The sequence below is a fragment of the Papio anubis genome, chromosome 16 (assembly GCF_008728515.1).
Source record: "Papio anubis isolate 15944 chromosome 16, Panubis1.0, whole genome shotgun sequence".
NCBI classification, from domain to species: domain Eukaryota; kingdom Metazoa; phylum Chordata; class Mammalia; order Primates; family Cercopithecidae; genus Papio; species Papio anubis.
In genome coordinates, this window is record NC_044991.1 from 61,908,604 (window position 1) to 61,931,107 (window position 22,504).

The window sequence follows — 22,504 nt, forward strand, 5'->3', positions numbered from 1 at the left end:
AGATCACACCACTGCACTCCAGTCTGGGTGACAGAGCGAGACTCTGTCTGAAAAGAAAAGAAAAGAAAGAGAAGGAAGAGTTCTATTGGAACATATCCACAGCCATCAGGATGTTGTCTTACACATTGTCTATGGCTGCTTTTGCACTTCAGCAACAAAGTTGAGTAATTACTACAGGAACCATATGACCTACAAAGCCTAAAATATTTACTCTCTGGCCCTTTGTAGGAAAACTCTGCCAACCCCTGCTCTAGGAAGAATATATAGGCCTTCTTTCACCTCCTAAAAGATGACACATTCCTTCTCACCACAATGCCTTTGAACATACTGTTCCCTTTGCTACAATGACATTTCCACATCCCATATCTAATCCTTTCCTGTCAATCCTATTCATCCTCATGACCTTCTCAGGGAGGTTTTTGCAGATCCTCAAACTAGATTAACTTTCTTTTTTTTCTTTTTTTTTGAGACGGAGTCTTGCTCTGTCGCCCAGGCTGGAGTGCAGTGGCAAGATCTCAGCTCACTGCAAGCTCCGCCTCCCGGGTTTACGCCATTCTCCTGCCTCAGCCTCCTGAGTAGCTGGGACTACAGGCGCCCGCCACCTCGCCCGGCTAGTTTTTTGTATTTGTTAGTAGAGACGGGGTTTCACCGTGTTAGCCAGGATGGTCTCGGCCTCCCAAAGTGCTGGGATTACAGGTTTGAGCCACCACGCCTAGCCTAGATTAACTTTCTTGATATACATTCTCTTAGTATCCCTCATAGAGCTTATTGTGATGGCAGTTATCCGAATTATCTGTGCTCTTATTTCTTTAACGTTTGACTGCCGCTATAGACTGCAAACCCATTAAAAAATCTGTCTTGGCCAGGCGCGGTGGCTAATGCCTGTAATCCCAGCACTCTGGGAGGTTAAGGTGGGCAGATCACCTGAGGTCGGGAGTTTGAGACCAGGCTGACCAACGTGGTGAAACTCTGTCTCTACAAATACAAAATTAACCAGGCATGGTGGTGCATGCCTGTAATCCCAGCTACTCGGGAGGCTGAGGCAGGAGAATCGCTTGAACCAGGGAGGCAGAGGTTGTGGTGAGCCGAGATCACGCCATTGCACTCCAGCCTGGGCAACAAGCGCAAAACTCTGTTGCAAAAAAAAAAAAAAAAAAGCCTGTCTTGTTCAGTGCTGAATCTCTAGTGCCTAACAAAGTACCTGAAGGTACAAAGTAGATGGAGGCATGAATGATATTATCTATAAAAGGTACTTATTGTCTGATATATACTATATGACATATACTTTATAACAAATAGTTCAACTAACAGGTGTGGAATTGGTTAAGAGCACAAATTCCGGGGTTGGACATGCTGAGATGAACCCCAGTTCTTCCATTTAACAGATGAAGAACCTTAGACAAGTCCCTTAACCTCTTTTGGCCTTTTTCCCATCTGTAAAATGGCAATAATATTAGTACCTACTTTGTGAGGCTTGTAATAAAGATTAGATGCTATCTACTATAGTTATTACTGTTGTTATGAATTATTATTATTATTGGTGCATGTCTTAGCTGGACAGCAGATATTATTATGAGTCCTTCAACGCTGACTCCAGGTTACTCTGGAGTCGGTTACTGGGACAGGGCGAGTCGAGGTCTCTTCTCCCACTCCCACTCTCAACCCAGTTAAATATAAATTAAACCACAGCCATAGTTAAGCAACATTCTTTAATTCCCCTTTGCAAATGGAAGCCCCTGAGCTTGTCCCCACCCCCACCCCATACCCTGGGGACCCCCAGATGCAAGGCCCCCACCTCAACCTGGTGGGAAAAGAGGAGCAACCCCTCCCTATAATGGCCCATTAAAAAATTCCTAGTCATTTAAGAAATGAGGCTGGGAACAGGAGAAAGGAATTAGAAGACAAGGCCCAGGTCAGGCCAGTCTGAAGATGTTGGGGTTGTGAGACCCTTGAGAAGGGTTTGCAAGCACATCCCTAAGCTCAGGGCCAGCATGGCTGAAGGAGGGGAGGTGACACATAGACAGTCTGATTCCTCAAGGTCCTGCCTGCCTGGCTGTGGATGCTGACACTCATCACCATCATCATCACCATCAACATCACCATCACTACCACCACCACCACCACCAGCGGCCTCCTGATGGAGAATTTTCCAGTTACTCTGGGATTGGGTTTGCTAAGCATCCCCTCTGGCCCCTGATCTGGGGCATCCATGGGGTCCCCCTAAGACCAAACCTGGGAGAAGGAGGGACTCTGGGAACATGCAAAGTGGGGGAGCAGAGACCCCGCCCCACCCCGCTGCTCTACAGGATGGTGGCTCCAGCTGCATCTGGGCTCCGAGGGTCCTTAACAGCGATGATGAAGTTGTTGGTCCTTCGGCTGCCATGGACCCAGGATAAGACATCTACTTTCTCCACGTGGTGACCCCTGGCTTCCAGGAACTCAATCTCTTCCTCTGTGAACTCACCTGAAAAACCATCCCCGACATATACACATTCAGAATGTACAGAGCACTAGTTCAAGAGTCCTACAGTCAGACCTGATCTTCGTCCTGGCTGCTCCACCACAGAGCTGTATGACCTTGGACAAATCACTTTACCTTGCTGAGCCTCAGTTTCCTCATGTATAAATAGGGATTATATGAGAACATGAAGTTGCAGGGACTAACAGAGATAATGCACACACAGCACTGAACCTTGCATACAGTAAGTGATCAATAATATACAGTCATTCTTCATATTGAAAACAGGACAGATCAGGTGCAGTGGCCCATGCCTGTAATCCCAGCACTTTGGGAGGCTAAGGTGGGAGGATCATTTGAGCCCAGGAATCTGAGACTAGCCTGGGCAATATAAGGATACCCCATCTCTGCAGAAAATTTAAAAATTAGCTAAGGTTGGTGATACATGCCTGTAGTCCCAGCTACTCAGAAGGCTAAGGTAGGAGGATCGCTTGACCCTGGGAGGCACAAGTTGCAGTAAAGTAAGCTGAGATTGCACCACTGCACTCCAGTATGGGCAACAGAACAAAACCCTGTTTCAAAAAAAAAAAAAAAAAAAAGAAAAGAAAAGAACGGAAGGAAGGGAGGGAGGAAGGAAAAAAAAGAAAAAGAAAAAGGGGCTTTGTGGATCTTCATCTTCACCTGCCAAAGTCAAGCTGCCGTCATTACTTGCCAGGATTCCTGCATAATCCACTAACTGGTCTCCCTGCTTCCAGCCCTCCCTTCCTTCCTTACTGGTCTCCCTGCTTTCAGCCTTCCCTCCCTTCCTTCCTTCCTTTTTTTTTTTTTTTTTTTTTTTTTTGAGGTGGAGTGTCGCTCTTGTTGCCCAGGCTGGAGTGCAATGACACGATTTTGGCTCATGGCAACCTCTGCCTCCCGGGTTCAAGCGATTCTCCTGCCTCAGCCTCCCCAGTAGCTGGGATAACAGGCATGAGCCACTATGCCCGGCTAATTTTCTATTTTTTTTTAGTAGAGACGGTGTTTCTTCTTGTTGGTCAGGCTGGTCTCGAACTCCCGAGCTCAGGTGATCTGCCCACCTCGGCCTCCCAAAGTGCTTGGATTACAGGCGTGAGCCACCATGCCCGGCCCCCTGCCTTTCTTATAGCCTGTTCAAACAGCAGCCAAGGGGATCCTTTTAAACCACTAGTCAGACCTTGTCACTTCCCCTGCTCAAAGCCCTACAACAGCTTCAACGGCTTTTAGAATAAAATCCAAAGTCCTTACCAAGGTGCCTCTAAGCCCAACATTGTTTGGGACCTTGCTACCTCTCTAAATTCCTTCCCTCATTTCCTTCTATTCCTCACCTTGCTTAACTGTATTCCAGCCACATTGGCCTCGTTGCTGTCCCTTTAGGAGGTCAAACATGTTTCTACTTCAATGCCTTTGCACTTCCTGTTCTTTCCGTCTGGAATGCTCTCCTAGAAAGTCACACTGCTGGTCCCCTTACTTCAGTCCAGTCTTTGGCACCTCTTCAAGAATTTCCTCCACCATTACCTAAAACAGCAGTCCCTACCATATTTACCTTGTTTGGTTTTCTTCCAAAGTACTTACTGTTACCTGTATTTGTTTATTTATTTACTGTGTCTCCCTCCACTAGATTATAAGCTTTTTGAAGGTAGGAACGTTGTCTCGTTTGCTATTGATCCCCAGTCCAGGGTCAGTACATAGTAAATATTGAGCAGATACTTACTAGATAGATGAACAAATCCCCATCCCGTTGGATAAGTTCAGGCCCTCATCATCTCTTGCCTGGGCCATATCCCAGCTGCTTCTCGTATGTCCCTGACTTAAATTCTCCTCCCCTCAATCTACCTCCCCTAAATAAGACAACTCAGGTCATGTGTCTCCCCTTCTCAACTGGATAATCTTAAGGCTGACCTCTGTGATAAGCCCTGTAACTCCACATCATACCGCTTCTCAATAAAGATCTCGTCTTCTTCTTTCCCTAATAGGAAGGCTTTCGGCAGCTCTTGAGATGAAGACCCAATCTTGAATAGTATTAAATCACTTAATCGAAAATCTATGTCCTTTGTGGTTCACTTTCAATCCTTTTGATTATGGCAAGGAACAAGTTTCAGTCTGCTCTCTAACACTTCCTCATCTCCTTTAATGGAGAAAGCAGTCTCAGAGCCTTCCATGGGCAACAATATTTAACTAAAAACTGCACGTATCTATTTGTGTAGCTAACAAATAGATGGTAGCTATTTATCATCTATTTGTGGCAAATGATGTCATTTTTCCATTTGTGATTATAATATAAGGTCTATTTTAAAAATACAAATACATTTAGGGCCAGGCGTGGTGGCTCACGCCTGTAAATCTAGCACTTCGGGAGGCCGAGGTAGGTGGATTACTTGAGATCAGGAGTTCGAGACCAGCCTGGCCAACATGGGGAAACCCCATCTCTACAAAAATGCAAAAATTAGCCGGCTGTGGTGGCATGTGCACCTGTAATACCAGCTGCTAGGGAGGCTGAGGCATGAGAATCGCTTGAACCCAGGAGGCGGAGGTTGAAGTGAGCTGAGATCGCACCACTGTACTCCAGCCTGGGCGACAGAGTGAGACTCTATCTCAAAAAAATGATAAAATAAAATACATTTAGGCTAAAAGGAAGTTCATTTATAGAGACATGTTCTGTACATAATGGTTTAGATGGTGTGCAAATGTGGCAAAAGTCACAAAGGTGCTGGGTAAACTCAGAACTCTGGGAAACAACAGCTAGCCTCCCGACTGCTCTCTGAGTCATTCGTTCTGGTTTTTGCCTAGGCTGTTCCTGACCAGAATGTCCTTTACCTCCACATGCCAAATTCCTACTCATACTTCAAGGCCCAGCTACTTGTTGCCTCCTCCATAAAGCCTCCCCAGGGCCTCAGGTGGATGAACTTTCCCTTCACCAAGCCCCCACTCCTTATGCCTCCATCTTACACTAAGGCCCTGAGGGGAGGACTGGGCTGAGCCCAAATAACTTAGCAGAGAGCCTCACGTTCAACAGAGACCAGCAGATATTTGCTGAACAAAATTCAGTTTCAAGGACGTGGCCTTGTCATCTATCAGCTGGGATCCAAGTGTCGCTGGCCAACTACAGGATGTGATCGTTGAAGATTGCAGTCTCTGCTTCTAACATGATTCAGTCCAGCAGATATCAAGAGCTGTGCGGTAAAGAATAGAGTCTTTGGTATCAGCCAGGTGTATGTCCTAATTGAAGTTCTGCCACTTAGTGGTTGATCTTTGACTAGTTTATAACTTCTGTGAGCCTCAGTTTCTTCCTCTATAGAATGGGGATAATATTGAACAGGCAAGGACTGTGTCTCAATCAATTCTGTATTCTTTTGGACTAGTGTCATATTAATATATTGTTATAATAAAAACTCTTCAAAGGTGCACACACTTTCCTGTTTATAAAATTCAGCTGTGCCAAAATTAAGCCCTTAGGTGAAAGTCCATCTCCTCACCATAAGGTCCATGATCTGGCGTCTGCCTGCCGGCCTCTCTGATCTAATTTCATCCTTGCTTACCTTGGTCTCCTTTTTATTCCTCGAACCACCAAGTCCATTCCTGCCCTGAGTTCTTTGTACTTGCTCCCCTGACCTACACAGTTCTGCACCAGTTCTTTGTACAGTGGGCTCTCTCTTACACTTTTTTTTTTTTTTTTAGGAGACAGGATCTCACTCTGTTACCCAGGCTGTAGGGCAGTGGCGTGATCTCGGCTCACTGTAACCTCTGCCTCCCTGGTTCAGGCAATTCTCCTGCCTCAGCCTCTCGAGTAGCTAGAAGCACAGGCACGCACCATGCCTGGCTAATTTAAAAATTTTATAGAGATGGAGGTCTCACTATGTTACCCAGGCTGCTCTTGAACTCCTGGCCTCAAGCGATCCTCCCACCTCAGCCTGGGATTATAGGTCTGAGCCACTGCACCCAGTTTCTTTCTCTCTCTTTAGATCTCAGCTTAAATATCACCAAAGAGAAGTCTTCCTTGATCATTGAATCAGTCCTATTATGTCACCCTGCTCTGACTGTTAGCAGAGCACTTATTTGTCTCATATTTCTTTGATGACTTATTTTCCTGTTTGCCTGTAAATGCAGTATCCCCAGCACCTAGGATGATGCCTAGAAAACAGTAGGTGTTCAATACAAACTGTTGAGTAAATGAAGGTCTGAAGAATGAACAACTGTGTCTTATTTTACAAATGAGAAAACTGAGGCTCAGAGTTGAGACATGGATTTCCCAAGGCCACACAACCAGGAAATGGCAAGACTGGTTCCAATCCCCAGATCGTCCACTGCTCCAATAGGAATTTGCCAAATAAAACCAAACTTCACTGGCAGCTGGTGCTGGTTGAGGCATGGGCACCCTTGGGAGGAGTCCTTTCTCTACCAGTCCCTGTGCCCTCCCCACAAGATCTCTCCTCTGCACTCACTGTCCACCTGCAGGAGGTTGGACTGCAGGTCCGGGTGCAGGCGGCCGCGGGCCAGGCTGTCACTCAGGTTCCGGTTCAAGGTCAGGACATTCAGCAGAACCTGTGGTAGCCAAGGAACAGAAAACTCAGGGCTATCCCCCAGGGCGATGGTCAGGATTCCTCAGCTCCCACCCTTGGTCCAGGCTCCTTACTCTTGAGAACTCTTACACTGGGTGTCATCTGAGCCTCCCAACAGCCCTGGGAGACAGGCAGGCCTGTGATGACTGTTCCCATTTCACAGAGAGGGAAAGTGAAGGCCAGCAAGGGAAATGACTTACTCCAGAGTTTAGAGGAAGCCAGGGAAGATACGCCACTAGACCCAAGTCTCCTTAATCTAGCCCAGGGCTCCCTTTTTTTCTCTCTGGATAGGGCAAGGTTAACAGCTAGGGGTGGTCTAGGGCACAATGTGGGTGCCTTTAACTTAGTGGTTAGGAGTGTGCATAGGCTCTGGAACCAAACTGCCTCCCCACTCTTTCTAGCTGAAAGTACTTGACCTAATGTCTTAACCTCTCTGAGCTTCAGTTTCCTTATCTATAAAATAGAAATAAGGATTCTCCCCAGAACTGGGAAGGTTAAAATGGTTAACACACATAACACAGTGCCCAGGACTTAGTACGAACTCTTTAAATGTTAGCTATGTTATTACTTCCATTTTAAAGATGAGGAGACTGAGGTTCAGAGCTGTTAAGTGAATGTTCCAGCATCACATGGTTACAAATTGGTAACATTTGGGCTGGAACCCAGGCGTGTCTGATTCCAGAACTCAAGATCGTTAACTCACCACCTACCAGAATAGGTGCCTAGCATATATATCAGATTCTCAAGACATTCAAGGAGCCATTCTGAGATGTTCTGGAGAGAAGCAGGCCCTTCCTTTCAAAATCCCACCCTAAAGAGGACTGGTTGTCTCTTCAGATGCTGGGTAGAGGTGTAATGGGACTTAAGGTTAACAGAACCTAGGCCACCCAGATGCTAACCCCACTTTTCAATCTACTGACCCTGCCATTTCCCCTGCAACCGGGAAAGACAGGAAGCATTGGAGTTCCATTTTCACTAAGAAACTCAGAGCAGCCCGTGTCCACGTTGCCCAGGATGCACCTGGCACAAAGCAGCCTCAGCCCATGTTTGCTGCATGAGGAATGGAAACAAGCCACAGATACGACAGGCATCTGCAGTCTAGGCCACAGTTTGGCTCCCGGCTGAAAAAGGCCAACCATGGCATAAACCTCACCTGGGTCAGGCCGCTGAGGCCCCGGGCAGCTCCATTGGCCCCCAGAGCGAGGTAGGTTCCACAGAGCCCCTCCGCGGGTCGGACCACTGTGGGCAGCAGGAAAGAGAGTGGCCGCTTCCCTGGCTGCACTGAGTTCTCCTATTGTTAGAGGACAGAGACCACAAGGGGGAGGTGGGGTAGGACAAGACCGGGAAAGGGCCACTCCACAACCCTTCCAACTGCTCTCCCTCTTCCACATCTTCCACAGGCCCAGTTTTCCTGGGAGACTGGTCCCTTCCCAGACAACAGTTTGCTGTCTGTGAAATGGGTAGGGTGCCTGGATGGGTGGGGTGGATGGGGTATAAGTGGATCCACTGAGCTATGAGGCTGCTATGAGTCACAGGAGAAAGGACCAAGCCAAGAAAGATGGCAATGGGAACAGGATAACCCCACCCTGATCATCTCTATATGTATTTGCCCTACTGGGACCCCAGACTATGGGGCGTAAGAGTGCTTTTAACTGGATAAAAATTATTAAATCCTTCCTCCTTGGGTCCCTCTTTGGTGCCCAGACATAGGGCTGAGCCCCATCAGCTCAAGCTCACATCGTCACCACTAGTGCTGGAAAGTGCCCAAAACATCAAATCGGAGCCAAAACCCTCATTCTACAGGTGAAGAAATTGCCCAGAGAGGGCAAGATCTTCACGAGGTCACACAGTTAAGACAGTGACAGAATGGGACAAGAGTTCTTCAGACCCACCAGGCTCCATGTCCCAGACTTAGCAGGGCTAGGGATGAGGTGAACTTCTTCTTTAGGCTTCCTTATACTAGAAGATTCTGGAGAAAGTAGGGAGAAAGGGGCAGCCATGCCACTGCACCTCCTACCTATAGGCCTTAGGATCCCCAGGGAAGCGGGGAAGCAAATCTTACCAGGCTGGGTGCAGAGTGGTTAGCTGTCCGGTTGGGCCAGGAGAAGTCTAGCATCTGGCTGTTGAGCAGGATCCCCGAGGGGGTGATAAGACCGCTGCCAAAGGGCTGGTTCAGGGAGCTGGGGGCCGAGGTGGAGTCAGGTGAGCCCTGGCCCATCTTCACCTCTACCCAGCCCCCACCCTCTCTTGGTTCAGAGGATCCCTTGTTCCAGGTTCTGAGTCTGAGCTGGCATACCTAACCATGGCCACAATGAAGTCATCAGGTCCCATGATCAGCACCTGGGCAGCCGTGGGCGCTCCGTCTAGTTCATAGACAGGCAGGAGTGGGGCAGGGGCTGCCTGGGAGTCATTGATATGGCCCCGGAGGTAGGCGGCCTCCACCTTGCTGAAAAGACAAGGGGTGGGAGATGAGCAAACAATAGGCTTTCTATACACCTCACCTACCTCACTTTTGTGGTGTTTGTGTAATTATTTGATGAAATCTACCTCCCTCACTGGACTACTAGAACTATGAGTGCAGAAGCTCATTAATTGCACATAAGAAATACCCAGAAAATAGCTGTTGAATGAATTTATTTAGGTATTATTTAGATTCTTTTCTGGAACCAACTTTTAATTTATTTAATGTTTAAATCAAGAGCCTTTTAGTTATCTGACTTCTTAATCCTTTCTATAAAAGTGCCTGGTGCATAATGGATGATCAGAAAATATTTGTTTTGAATTGACAAACTAGATTCATTTAGACTAATGTTTGTAGTCTAAAGTTTTATTAAGAGTTTAGTTGGGGGAGGATTTTGTATATGAGGATCTTTTTTTTTTTTTTTTTTTTTTTTTTAATGAGACAGACTTTTGCTGTTACCCAGGCTGGAGCACAGTGGTGCTATCTCAGCTCACTGCAACCTCTGCTTCCCAGGTTCAAGTGATTCTCCTGCCTCAGCCTCCCAAATACCTGGTATTACAGGCACCTGCCACCACACCCAGCTAATTTTTTTTTTGGTATTTTTAGTAGAGACAGGGTTTCGCCATGTTGGCCAGGCTGGTCTTGAACTCCTGACCTCAATTGATCCACTCACCTCGGCCTCCCAAAGTGCTGGGATTATAGACATGAGCCACCACATCCAGCCAGGATCTTTACTTTCTATTAGAATATTTTCCCAAGGCACAGAGTAAGTGCTCAATAACTATTTACTGGATGAACTGGTTGAACAGATTTCATATAGGCACATGTGTGTGTGTTTTAGAGCAAAGTTTGCATTGATCTTAGAAACAACATGTAATGCTCCAGACTTTTATAAATTCAACTGAGGCAGGAGGCTGAGGCAGGAGAATTGCTTGAACTCAGGAGGCGGAGGTTGCAGTGAGCCGAGATCATGCCCCTGCACTCCAGCCTGGGTGACACAGCAAGACTCCGTCTTAAAAAAAAAAAAAAATTCAACTGAGGGTTTCTTACCTAATAACTATGTGTTGGGTTATCCATAGTAGATTAGAGAATAAGTTACCAAAAATTACTTGAAGACAGTTATCTAATTTTCAACCAAAAAAAGCTTTACATGTATGATTTTGTTTAGTCCTCACCACAACCTCACAAGGTTGATACCATCATTGTCAAGCCCCCTTGTAGAAACTGAGATTTAGAGAGTTTAAATTACTTGCCCAAGGCTGCACAGCTAGCGAAGGGTAAAGCTGGAATTTGAACGTAGGCAGTCTCACCAGAGCCCACAACCTACTATTAGGTTATGTTGCTAATGAAGCTGTATTCCCACCACCTTCAGTATTTGCTTGGAGACTGGTTTTTTTTTTTTGGAGACAAAGTCTCACTCTGTCACCCAGGCTGGAGTGCAGTGGCACGGTCTCGGCTCACTGCAACCTCTGCTTCCCAGGTTCAAGTGATTCTCCTGCCTCAGCCTCCCAAGTAGCTGGGACTACAGGCATGGGCCACCACACCCGGCTAATTTTTGTAGTAGAGACAGGGTTTCACTATGTTGGTCAGGCTGGTCTCAAACTCCTGACCTCAGATGATCCCTCCGCCTTGGCCTCCCAAAGTACTGGGATTACAGGTGTGAGCCTCTGCACCCAGCCTTTGTTTGGTATTGAGCTTTCTTTTCCTACTCAAAAGGAGGAGCAGATGGACTCCTATAGGTGCTATGCTAGCCTCAAAAAAATTTAAGAGCCACATGAAGTAGGCCAACTCACTGTGCTGATAGGAAAGGTGAGGTGTACGGAGAGGCACCCAGTGTCATGTTGTGAGTTGGAGTTGAGCTGAAATTGACTTAGGATTTCAGGCCTTTATTGCTACACCAGCTGCTTTTCAACTGACCCTTTCCCCACACCCACCACTGCCTCTGCAGTCCCCAGGTCCTGCCCAAGACCCACCTGAGCATGTCATCCATGCTCTCAGTGATGGTAGAATCATAGATGGGATCTCCCAGTCTGCTGGCCAGGGCTAACGCAATCTTCAGGGTCTGAAAATACAGAGGGGATATGGAAGAGGCTGCCAGACCCCTCCCAGCACCCACACCCAGTGGATTTTCGTGTGTGAGAAAACTTGGAGGTGATTTAGTCCTGCCCTATGGCAGTACCCAATCTCCCCACTCCTAATATCCCTAAATCCAGGGAAAGGCAGAGGGGTCAGCCTTACCTCTGCCACCCAGTGAAGAGCCTGTTCTCGGGATACCAGGCTGGTGAGATTGAAGCCCTCCAGGATGTTGAGAGCACTGATGAGGGCAGGGCCCGTGTGCGGGGGTGGGGGACTAAGAACCAGGTGGCCTGAAAGGACAGGAAGTGACTGATGGCAGGGTAGGGGTCAGGCACCTTCACATCCCACATCCCATCTCCACATCCCACCATCACACACACTGAGACCACTGTGCTGAACCCCCTCGCCAGATGGGGAAACTGAAGCACTGAGAGGCAAAGAGACCCATTCAGGTTCACATGGCAAGTCAAGGGCAGGGCCAGGACTTGAACTCAGAACACTGGTCTTCAGTTTCCTCTGCCATTTGAGAAAACTAAGCCTCAAGAGGGCTGTGGCTTGCCCACAGTCACACTGCAGGCTATCAGCAGAGCAGAGCAGAAACAGGTGACCAGATGTCTATATTCCTGGCCTGTCATGTGTCTCCTTTCAGCTCTCCCATAGGCCAGGATACTATCCATGACTCCTGATGGTCTCATCCAGCCCCAAACCTCTTGGCAGCAGCAACCTTCTCTTCCTATTCTGTTACTAGATGTTTGGACATCAAAGGAATAGCTGATGCATAACACTAACATTAATTAATTCATTTAGTCCTCACGGTGGCTACCGTTATCACACATATTTGATAGGTCCAGAAACTGTGGTACAGAGAGACAAGGGGAATCCAGAGCACTTAAGGTACTAGCATTGTTGAGACAACCCAGGCTGGGAAGGGGAAATGGAAAATCCACATTCAGTGCGTGCTCTGATCAGGGCAACTTCCTACATCATCTCATCAAATCCTCATGGGCATCCTAAGATGTAGGCACTAATATTATTTCCATTTTAAGGAAGGAACCAAGGCTCAGAGTGGGAAGCAGCTTGTTCAAGGCAAATGGCACAGTTGGTACTCAAACCCAGGTCTTCCTAGCTCCAATGCTATGCTTGTTCCTTTTTTCTTTTTATTTATGTGTGTGTGTGCGCACGCGCGTGTGTGTGTGTGAGATAATGGTCTCACTCTGTCACCCAAGCTATAGTGCAGTGGCACAATCATGTTTACTGTAGCCTTGACCTCCCAGGCTTAGGCAGTCCTCCCATCTCAACCTCCTGAGTAGCTAGGACTACAGGCACACCACGACGCCTGGGTAATTTTTAAATTTTTTATAGAGACCATGTCTCACTATGTTGCCCAGGCTGGTCATGATCTCCTGGGCTTAAGTGATCCTCCTGCCTCAGCAACACAATGTGCTGGAGTTACCGGCCTGAGCCACTGCACCCAGCTGATATGCTCTTTCCATTGCTTCCTATTCCACTGCCTCTGGCAGAGGAATCAGGTTGAAGATTGAGGCCTGGAAAGTTGAACTCAGAGAAAACCTTGCCTGGGGCTTGATGTGATCTGGCTCTCCTATAAGGGAAAGAACCCGAGAATCTTCTGAGAAATCCAGCACCTGCCACCTTGGGTTCAGCAAACATGGACCCCACCCATATCATAAGCTTCGTTTTCTGGATTCCCTGTTGGTTTTCTTGAGTTTGGCCAATTAAGTTCTATTCTCTCCTCCGGCCTCAATTTCCTTTTGGCACAATGAGGAGTTGGGTCTATGACTGTCTTGAAGGTTTGTTCTACGGTGAAGCTTGGATGGACTTTGACAGTGCTGCTGGGGAGAGGATGGAGGCAACACAGAACCCAAATCAAGAAAACCTATGGCCAGAACCCCAACTTCCAGGTCGGACCTTTTGACCAGGTCCACCCCCCAATATCCTAAATACTTGGGGTAACTGACCCCACAGCTACTTTTCAGAAGGTGGGCTGGCTCTGGCTTGCTTCACAGTTGGCTGCCCAGGCAGTTCACTGCCTTAGTTTCTCTCCTGTGAAATGGAGAGGAGTCTCTAGGCCAAAACGATGTGGCCATGGACTGGGAGGCTTCTCCTGAGTGGGGACCCTGGGAGCCGGGGGAGAGGTCACCTCTGTACACGCCACACACAGGCTTCTCCACAAGGGCGCTGTAATTGCTGAAGTCCTCTTCAGTTATGACACCCCCTGCATGCTGAGCCTGGAGGGGAGAGAATGAGAGAATGACCTCCCACAACTGTGACATGTGGTTTTGGCCTATAATACATGTTTGGATCACAGACAGGTCAGCTGTTTACAACTTCTGTGCCTTCTGCAACTCCCATCATGGCCTTTAGAGACCCCATTATCCTTAGATACCTGAGGAAAAAGGAAGGGGGAAAAGCACTAACATTGAGCACCTATGATGTGTCAGGCATTATACTGGGTACATTCCATGAATGACCTCTTTAGCTTGCCATTCAAGACCTTTTGTGATCTGGCCCTGGCCTACGCCTCCCACCTCATGTCCTGCTGTTCCCCAGTGAGTTCCATGCAACTGCAGAGTGACCTGAAGTTCCTGAACTCATGCCTTTGTGTCTTTGTACCTGCTGCTCTCTCTGCCTGTGGAAAACGAAGATTTTCCACTTATGGCACACTTGCCTAGGAGATATCAAAACTGAATGCTGCATCTCACCATAACCAACTAAAGCCACTAGAAAACCATGACTTCGAGTGATCCTGGAAGGACTGACCCTTATTGGACATAACCAAGCAGTCATTATTGACCAATGAACCAATCTGGTACAAACCAATGGGCTCATTCCATCCTATCCAGTGTGCTGACTGTCAACCCTAAATTAGCATAACCACTCTGAATCCTTTCTTTTTTTGTGCTTAGTAGTACTTGAAACCCTTGAGTTATCTATCTTCAGCGAATTACACATTGAATTTTTTTTTTTTTTTTTTTGAGGCAGGGTCTCATTCTGTTGCCCAGGCTAGAATGCAGTGGCATGATCATGGCTCACTGTAGCCTCAACCTTCCTAGGCTCAGATGATCCTCCTGCCTCAGACTCCTGAGTAGCTGGGACTATAGGCACATGCCACTATAGCCAAACTATAGCCAAACCTGGCTAATGTTTGTATGTTTTGTAGAGATGAGGTCTCACTATGTTGCCCAGGCTGGTCTCAAACTCCTGAGCTCAAGTGATCCACCCATCTTGGCCTCCCAAAGTGCTGGGATTACAGGCATGAGCTACCATGCCTGGCCCATTTGAATTCTTGAGTTCCTTTTTCTGGCAAGTTAATAAATTTAACTGTGGGTTTCTTTTTGTCAAAGATCTGATGGTCTTTGTTACAATCTCCTGCATTCCCTTTGCCACCTCCAGGAAAGGGCACACAACCCAGGCCTGGCCAATTGGGGCATTCCCTTCTGTGCCACAGTGATTGATTTGGGAATAGTCATGAGACCTATGATGAGCCAATAAGACACAGTTTGGAGGCTTTTGCTGGAACTACTGGGAAGGAGAAATGCTCTTTCTCTGGGATAGCTTGCTGGAAGGATGGTCTGATATGGGCTGATGGGGAGCAGGTGGAAAGGATCTGAGAGTGAATCCAAACAAATGAAAGTAGAGTTGAGACAGAGAGAAAGAGGGAGAGCAAATCCTAACACAGTGGATTGATAATCTGGACACAGAAGAATCTAAGCCAGTAATCTCCTGGACTTTCCAGTTAAGTCTCTTTGAGTCTATCACCACATCCAGTGCCCAGCACAGGGCCTGGCACAGAGCAGGCACTCTGTGAATGTTGAATGAATAACAGACCTATTTAATTCCCACAACTGTATGGCAGAGACAGATCTAATCATCCCCATGGCTCAGATGCGAGAACCACTGAGTTAGTCTATGCATCCTTATCATGAACATAATTTTCCATTAGGAGTTTTGCACTATTAATGACAGTTCTCACACCTGTTACTGCCTGAGACTGGGACTCTTTGGGATTGGATGGTAACTTTCTGTGTCAATCTCCCTAGTCTTGATAGTCAACAATGAAAGAGGTGCTTCCCTCAGTCCCTAGAAAACCCAAGAGCAGGGAAGGATTGTGAGCTTAGGGAAGCTGAGGCCGATACTGGGTCTCTACCAGGCCTGGGAGGGACATGACAAGCCCCTGCACAGGTTGGCATCACCCCTGAGAAGCCCAAAGGTAACTCTGAATCAAGACAGAATACTTCTGGCTAGGCAAGGGGGCTCACACCTGTAATCCCAGCACTTTGGGAGGCCAAGACAGGTGGATCACTTGAGGTCAGGAGTTCGAGACCAGCCTGGCCAACATGGTGAAACCTCATCTCTACTAAAAATACAAAATTAGCTGGGCGTGGTGGTGCACACCTGTAATCCCAGGTACTCAGGAGGCTGAGGCAGAAGAATCACTTGAACCTGGGAGGCGGAGGTTGCAGTGAGCCAAGATCGCACCACTGCACTCCAGCTTGGGTGACAGAGCGGGACTCCGTCTCAGAAAAAAAAAAAAAACACTTCTATCATCCCAGGAGGTTTTTCATGTCATATCCCAGTCAACTCCTCCCAGCCCCACCAACCACTGATCTGATTTCTGTCACTAGAGGTTAGTTTTGACTATTCTAAAATTTCAAATGAACATCATCCACAGTAAATAATATAGAAAGAAAGGGAGGGAGGGAAGGAAGGAAGGAAAAAATGCAGACAAGGATGTCCTGCAATAGGGACGTTGGGGCATGCCCCCACCCGCACAACACGAGCACTCACCTCTGCCACCATCTCCAGTGTGAGGTTGCTGCCCGCATAGAAGGCGGCCGGGCCGGAGGTGCCAAGTACATCCAGCACCTCAGCCAGGTCGGGCCGATGCAGCAGTGAGCCAGGTAGTGGCGGGCGGCCCGACGGCAGGAATGTCTCCCGGAAGCGCTCGGACATGTTGGGTGGCAGCTGTTCAGCCAGGGCACGGGCTAGAGGCAGGGACGGGAGGCTGGGCAGGGCGGGGCGCCAGGACTGGACCGGATGAGACGCGCAATAGGTGGGGTAGATGGGAGCTGAGTGGCCCACCCTAAATGCCCCGACCCCCCAGGAGGCTGTTAAGTGTGAGGCAGGGATGTCTCAGGGCCCTTCCCAGACCCCCTCGTTTGAGGTCGCCTCCAGGTGAGGGTGGGATAAGGTGGGGAGGGGGTCTGAGGAGCAAACTGGAAGAGAGGGCCTCTCTGGCTTGGGCCCCAAATCTCAAAGATTCTACCCCTCTCCGTCAACCTCATGTCTCTCCCAAATCCCCAGGCCCCACTGACCTAGATCATGAGTCACGTTGAATCCATCTTGGGCCACAGCTGCTGCGAAGGCCAGGACTTGGGACCATGGCAGCCTGGGGGGGCCGGAGAGCAGGGGGTGGAGGAGGTCCTGGGGGAAGGAGGAGGGGTCCTGGGGGGAGGGGGGTTCCTGGGAAGGAGTGTCCTGGCAAGGGAAGGGGATATTAGGAAGGGGAGTTTGGAAAGGAAGAATCCAGGGAAGTAGGAGAAGGCCACCCAAGGAGAGATGCAAATGGGGGTCCCTGGTCCCCAGGGGGAGGGTTGTTACCTGCCATACAGCTGGTGAGCTTCATGTAGCCCCTTCACCATTCCAGGAACCCCCACCAAGAGCCCAGGCTGGGCAAGGCGGGCAGGCGAGGGAGAGAGGAGACCAGGTCACTGGAAGGGGGGTGCTGGGCTGAACTCCGCAGAGCCCCAAGCCAGGGATGGCTGGCACAGGGGAGAGACACAGGCCAAGTATCCCAGGGGAGGGACAAGCTTTCCCAAGCAGGCACCCCTCCCATCTCCCTGACTTCCTATCGGCAAATGCAGAAAGGCCTCTTTTAGCTGCCATAGTTGAGGGATTTATAAATTAAGCAAAACCTTTCAAGACCCAGGACATAATCAGTTTAGACAGCCACCTGTCTACATTGGATTTCACCAACCCCTGCCTTTTTTTTTTTTTCCTGTTACCCAGGCTGGAGTTCAGTGGCATGGAGTATAGTGGCAGGCTCACCGTGGCCTCCAACTCCTGGGCTCAAGTCAAGCGATCCTTGGCGCATGCTACCATGTCTGGCTAATTTCAAAACATTTTTTGTAGAGACAAAGTCTCACTATGTTGCTCAGGCTGGTCTCAAACTCCTGGCCTCAAGCAATCCTCCTGCCTTGGCTTCCCAGAGTGTTGGGATTACAGGTGTGAGCCACTGTGCCCAGGCAACCTTGCCTTTTAAAATGGTGGACAAGGGACCTTCATTTAACCTATTCAGTTTCACACCACCCTTACTCTGAGATCTGAAGGCTCAGGGGTGTGTTTGGCTTTTGCCACTGCACTAAGTACCCATTTTTCCAAGTTATTTGATTTCTTCTTTTTCTCTCAGCAGACAGTTGGTTTGCCTCTAGCAGTTCCCCTCTAATCTTTCAATATGTCAGGGGCTGGGAAAGTTACAGTCAACTGGCTCAGAGTGAGATGTGTGAGTTTTATTGCATCAATTTTGTGACATTTCGGGGTACTCAGTAGCCTTTTTTCTTCCTATGTGCCAGATAGGTAAGACTGCCAGAGAAGTATGGTATTGCAGTATTACCTGTAATGAACCAGCCAAATTTTCTAGTTCATTGTTTTATTTTGGGGGCTGCCTGTCTCTCTCATAGCCTAAGAGAATCCTGCTCAACTCTTTCTTTCCACTCCCCTAGTAAATACTTAGCAAATTAATGCTTGGGTTAGCAGAAGGGCAATGAAGAGAGATTCCCCTGAACTCTCTCTTCTCACCAGGGTCCCCACCTTGGTCTCCCAGGATCTTTGCAGGGTCTCTTCCCTGAGGGCCCCTGGTGCGGACTCCCGGAAATCAATTACGTGGCTCTCATTTCGTCGGATGTCATGTACCAGCATCACGCCCCCACTGGGAGAGACACAGAAGGGGAAGCGTGATGATAACATGCTACCTCTCTGTACAATTAACATGCCACCCCTCCACCACCAGTGGTGACAGCTGTAGGCTCAGTTTGTCATTTGCGGTCAGGTGTCTGAGCCCCCTCCCAGCATAATTCATAGACTCAGCCACCCTAAGAGGATGGGAGTGAAACCAAGAGGGTTGGAGACCCAGGGTCCATGGACCTCTTCTACCCTGTCACTGGAGACTTTAATCCCTGATTAGGAAAAGCCCAGAGACAGGGAGAACAGGATGTTCTGCCCCATGCCCCTACCCTGACCAGAACTGGACCTGACCCTGACCAGAACTGACCAGAACCCTGCCAGCTTCCTGCACCTGTCTACTTGGTGTGTCCCTTGCCCCTCCTCCAGGACTGGATTATGTAAGGATAGAACATGCAAAACCAAAAGAGGAATTTCTTTGGTAAGGCTTGGAGACCTGATCTTACAGGAGCCAAGACAGGAACTCTGTCAGCTTGTTCCTTTTCTGTGGCTTATTTACATCTAAGATGGGGGCTGCAAACTTAAATGCCCACAGCCAAATGACAAAATAAGGCAAGCAGGACAGAGAAACAAGAGGAAGTGGTAGAAACTATGGCAAACCAGACAGCGCATGCCCCATTATGGGAAGCAGCTTCTATTCCACTCCAGATAACTTCAGCCATGTGAGAATGTGGGCCCAACTTGTTATCGAATTTCCTGATTGTTCAAGAGATGTTGGAAATCTGGATTTTTATGAAAATTCTTAACTTTTTAACAAGAGCAAACAAAATTTTAAGACAGTTCAGTGTCTAAACCAAACCAGTCTGTGTGCTGGGTGTTGTCCATGGGTGGCCAGTTTGCAACTTCTGTTTTAAGAGTGGGGCATATTTTTGGAAGACAGCGGGTCCAAGGCTTTTCATCAGACCCATAGGGATGTATGATCCTAAGAGTTTAAGTATCTCTGCCTTAAGTGATGACAGTATACCTCCACCTGTGCACCTTAATTTATGGTTTACAAATTTCTTTTTCCAGTTTAAAAAAAAAAAGCTTCTCAAAACACTTTCAGGTTTTCCATAAGGTAGCTTTGCTCTTCTGACTCCATCCAGGGAGAAGGGGGTGAAATTTGGTGTAGAAAGAGAAAATGCAAGGAATTGGGGCCCAACTGCCCCTCTCCCTAGGTTAGGAGTGCTCCACATGAGGCCTGCAGACCAGGAGGCAAGCAACAGGCCTGGGGGACCCCGACCTCCACTGCTCCTTACCCGCCCAGGCCAGAACTGTGGGGAGCCACGATCCCCAAACACAAGGCTGCTGCCACCGCTGCATCCACAGAAGATCCCTGTTTACTGAGCACCTCGATGCCCAGTGAAGTGCATCGGGCAGCATCGGTCACCACGGCACCCTGCTGGAAGATCTGGGAGGGGAGAGAGGACTTGGTAGGGGCAGGAGGAGCTGTCCGCCTCCCTAGGGCACCTCCACTAGCCCCAGAACTCTAGGGGGGGATGAAGGTAGATGCCCTACCCTCTTGTTGCCTTGATTCTGCCCTCATTACCCCAAGTGCCTTCTAATAGATCGAGCCCCTTCCTTGTTCTGTCCCCTTGTTCTGTCCCTCTCACGCCCTGGAGTTCCTCCCTTTGGGACCTTCCTCTCCCCCAAGTCACCACCCTCTGTCCCCTTCCACCACTCAGCCATTCCCCAGTTTCCACGGTTCCTGGAACATTACCCCACTCCCTCCTCCCCAGTTCCCTCCCGCTCCCCATTTGTCCCCCTCACCTGGGGGTCCCCAAAGTAGATCTGCATGACCAGCGCCACGGTGACACCTGTGGCGAAGGTGAGACAGGCCGTGACGATGACCGTGAGCCCGTCCTGGCGGCAGGAGCACTCGGCTGCTGCCGCAGAGAACGGGTCTTTGCGCGTCTCCCGTAGCGGCGACCCGTCTTGGCTGCCCATCTCCGAGGACGACGATGGCAGCCGCTGCAGCCGTGCTGACTTCAGGAAGGAGTCCGGGTCTGCGGGCAGGCAGCCAGGTCGGTCTGGGCACCTCCTACCTGGCCCTGCCCACCCTCCAGGCGGAACCATTCAGCGCTTTCTCTGCCCTGCCCCTGTCACACAACCCCCCCACTGGCTAGCACTACTCACCTTTCCTCATCTTCGCATGCACCCCAGGACAGGCGGGGGCAAAAGTGCCCGGCTGGGAAGAGACAGGGACCTTCCCAGCTGGGCAGCAGGGAGGCTGGATTCCCGCCCCTCCCTGATACCTAGGCCAAATTTCCTGGCACCCAGGGCCCAGGGCTGAGAACACTTCCTGGGGGGTGGGGTGGGGGTTCCAGCCCTCCCTGGAAATCGGATCCTGCCCCAGTTGGGGCTCAGCTTCTGTGCAAGGAGGCAGCTACATAAACAGAGTAGCGGGACCCTCCCTTCCAACCTTACTTCAGTTATCCGTTCACTCATTCCTTAAATATGGAGAGCCCTATGTTAGGTGCCAGGGAAAGGGAACAGATAGTCCTGCTCTCATGTGGTTCATAGAGCACTGGAAGAAAAAGCCAATAAGCAAAGGAGTCTATAATTACAAGTTGTGGCAGGCGCTATGAAGAAAAAGGAGGAAATGACAGAATAATGGTGGGTGGTAGGGGAGGGAGGATTCCTTAGCTGCAGAAATCATGGAAGGCCCCTCAGGAAGTGACTTTTAAGCTGAAAACTGAGGGATGAGAAGGAGCCAGCTATAATGTAGAGCAAGGAATGTGGAATGTTCTGGAAAGAGGGAAGAGCAGATGCAAAGGCCCTAAGGTGGGAATGAGCTTGGTACATTAGAAAAAAAATAACCAAGGCCTGGGCGGCTCTGGTGTAGCAGGCATGGGGAAAGAGTAGTAAGGGTGGAAGCTAGGCCAGATACATGCTGAGTGCAGTGATTCACTCCTGTAATCCCAGCACTTTGGGAGGCCGAGGCGAGTGGATCACTTGAGGTCAGGAGTTTGAGACCAGCCTAGCCAACACGGTGAAACCCCGGCTCTACTAAAAATACAAAAATTAGCTGGGCATGGTGATGTGTGCCTGTAATTCCAGCTACTTGGGAGGCTGAGACACAACAGTCACTTGAACCCACGAAGTGGAGGTTGCAGTGAGCTGAGATCACACCACTCCACTCCAACCTGGGTGACAGAGTGAGACTCTGTCTCAAAAGAAAAGAAAAAAAAAAAGGAAGAAGATATGTGAGGCTCTACCAGCCTGGGGAAAAGCTTGGGTTTTACCCTAAGGATTATGGGAGGTCACTACTAGAGAGGCTATTTTTGTTTGTTTTTGAGAAGGAGTTTTGCTCTTGTTACCCAGGCCGGAGTGCAATGGCACAATCCTGGCTCACTGCAACCTCCACTTCCTGGGTTCAAGCAACTCTCTTGCCTCAGCCTCTCAAATAGCTATGATTACAGGCACATGCCACCATGCCTGAGTAATTTTGTATTTTTAGTAGAAACAGGGTTTCAGCATGTTGGTCAGGCTGGTCTCGAACTCCTGACCCCAGGTGATCTACCCGCCTCAGTCTCCCAAAGTGCTAGGATTACAGGTGTGAGCCACCGCACCCAGCCCACTACTAGAGAGTTTTAAGCAAGAATGTAAAACCATCTGTTCTGCATTTTGTTGTTGTTGTTTGAGACAGGGTTTGGCTCTGTTGCCCCAGCTGGAGTGCAGTGGCACCATCTCAGCTCACTGCAACCTCTGCCTCCCAGGCTCAAGCCATCCTCCCACCTCAGCTCAGACTCCTGAGCAGCTGAGACTACAGGCGTGCCCACCACACCCAGCTAATTTTTGTATTTTTTGTAGAGATGGGATTTCGTCATGTTGCCCAGGCTGGTCTCAAACTCCTGACCTCAAGTGATCCACTCACCTCGGCCTCCCAAAGCGCTGGGATTACAGGCAAGAGCCACCGCGCCCAGCCTGTTTTGTGTTTTAAAAAGATCCCTCTGGCTACTGTTTGGAGACAGGCTG

General features: G+C 49.0%; 1 protein-coding gene across 6 annotated transcripts in view; it reads right to left on the reverse strand.

Moving 5' to 3' along the window:
- Positions 1–1,695: 1,695 nt before the first annotated feature.
- The window catches only part of GGT7 (gamma-glutamyltransferase 7), a 28,411-nt gene continuing 7,602 nt past the window's right edge, over positions 1,696–22,504 (reverse strand). Inside the window, exons 2-16 of one of the 6 annotated variants that reach the window (XM_021921106.1) lie at positions 20,663–20,714; positions 20,297–20,532; positions 19,786–19,937; positions 18,398–18,515; positions 17,189–17,256; positions 16,903–16,976; positions 16,376–16,572; positions 13,728–13,815; positions 11,732–11,859; positions 11,467–11,555; positions 9,329–9,478; positions 9,095–9,212; positions 8,186–8,323; positions 6,916–7,015; positions 1,696–2,464 (exon numbers count right to left, since the gene is read on the reverse strand). In XM_021921106.1, the coding sequence (XP_021776798.1) occupies positions 2,301–2,464; positions 6,916–7,015; positions 8,186–8,323; positions 9,095–9,212; positions 9,329–9,478; positions 11,467–11,555; positions 11,732–11,859; positions 13,728–13,815; positions 16,376–16,572; positions 16,903–16,976; positions 17,189–17,256; positions 18,398–18,515; positions 19,786–19,937; positions 20,297–20,532; positions 20,663–20,672 (1,830 nt within the window). In that variant the 5' untranslated portion in view covers positions 20,673–20,714 and the 3' untranslated portion in view covers positions 1,696–2,300. The other 5 variants (XR_652382.3, XM_009216260.2, XM_003904819.3 and 2 more) reach the window with 5 other exon arrangements.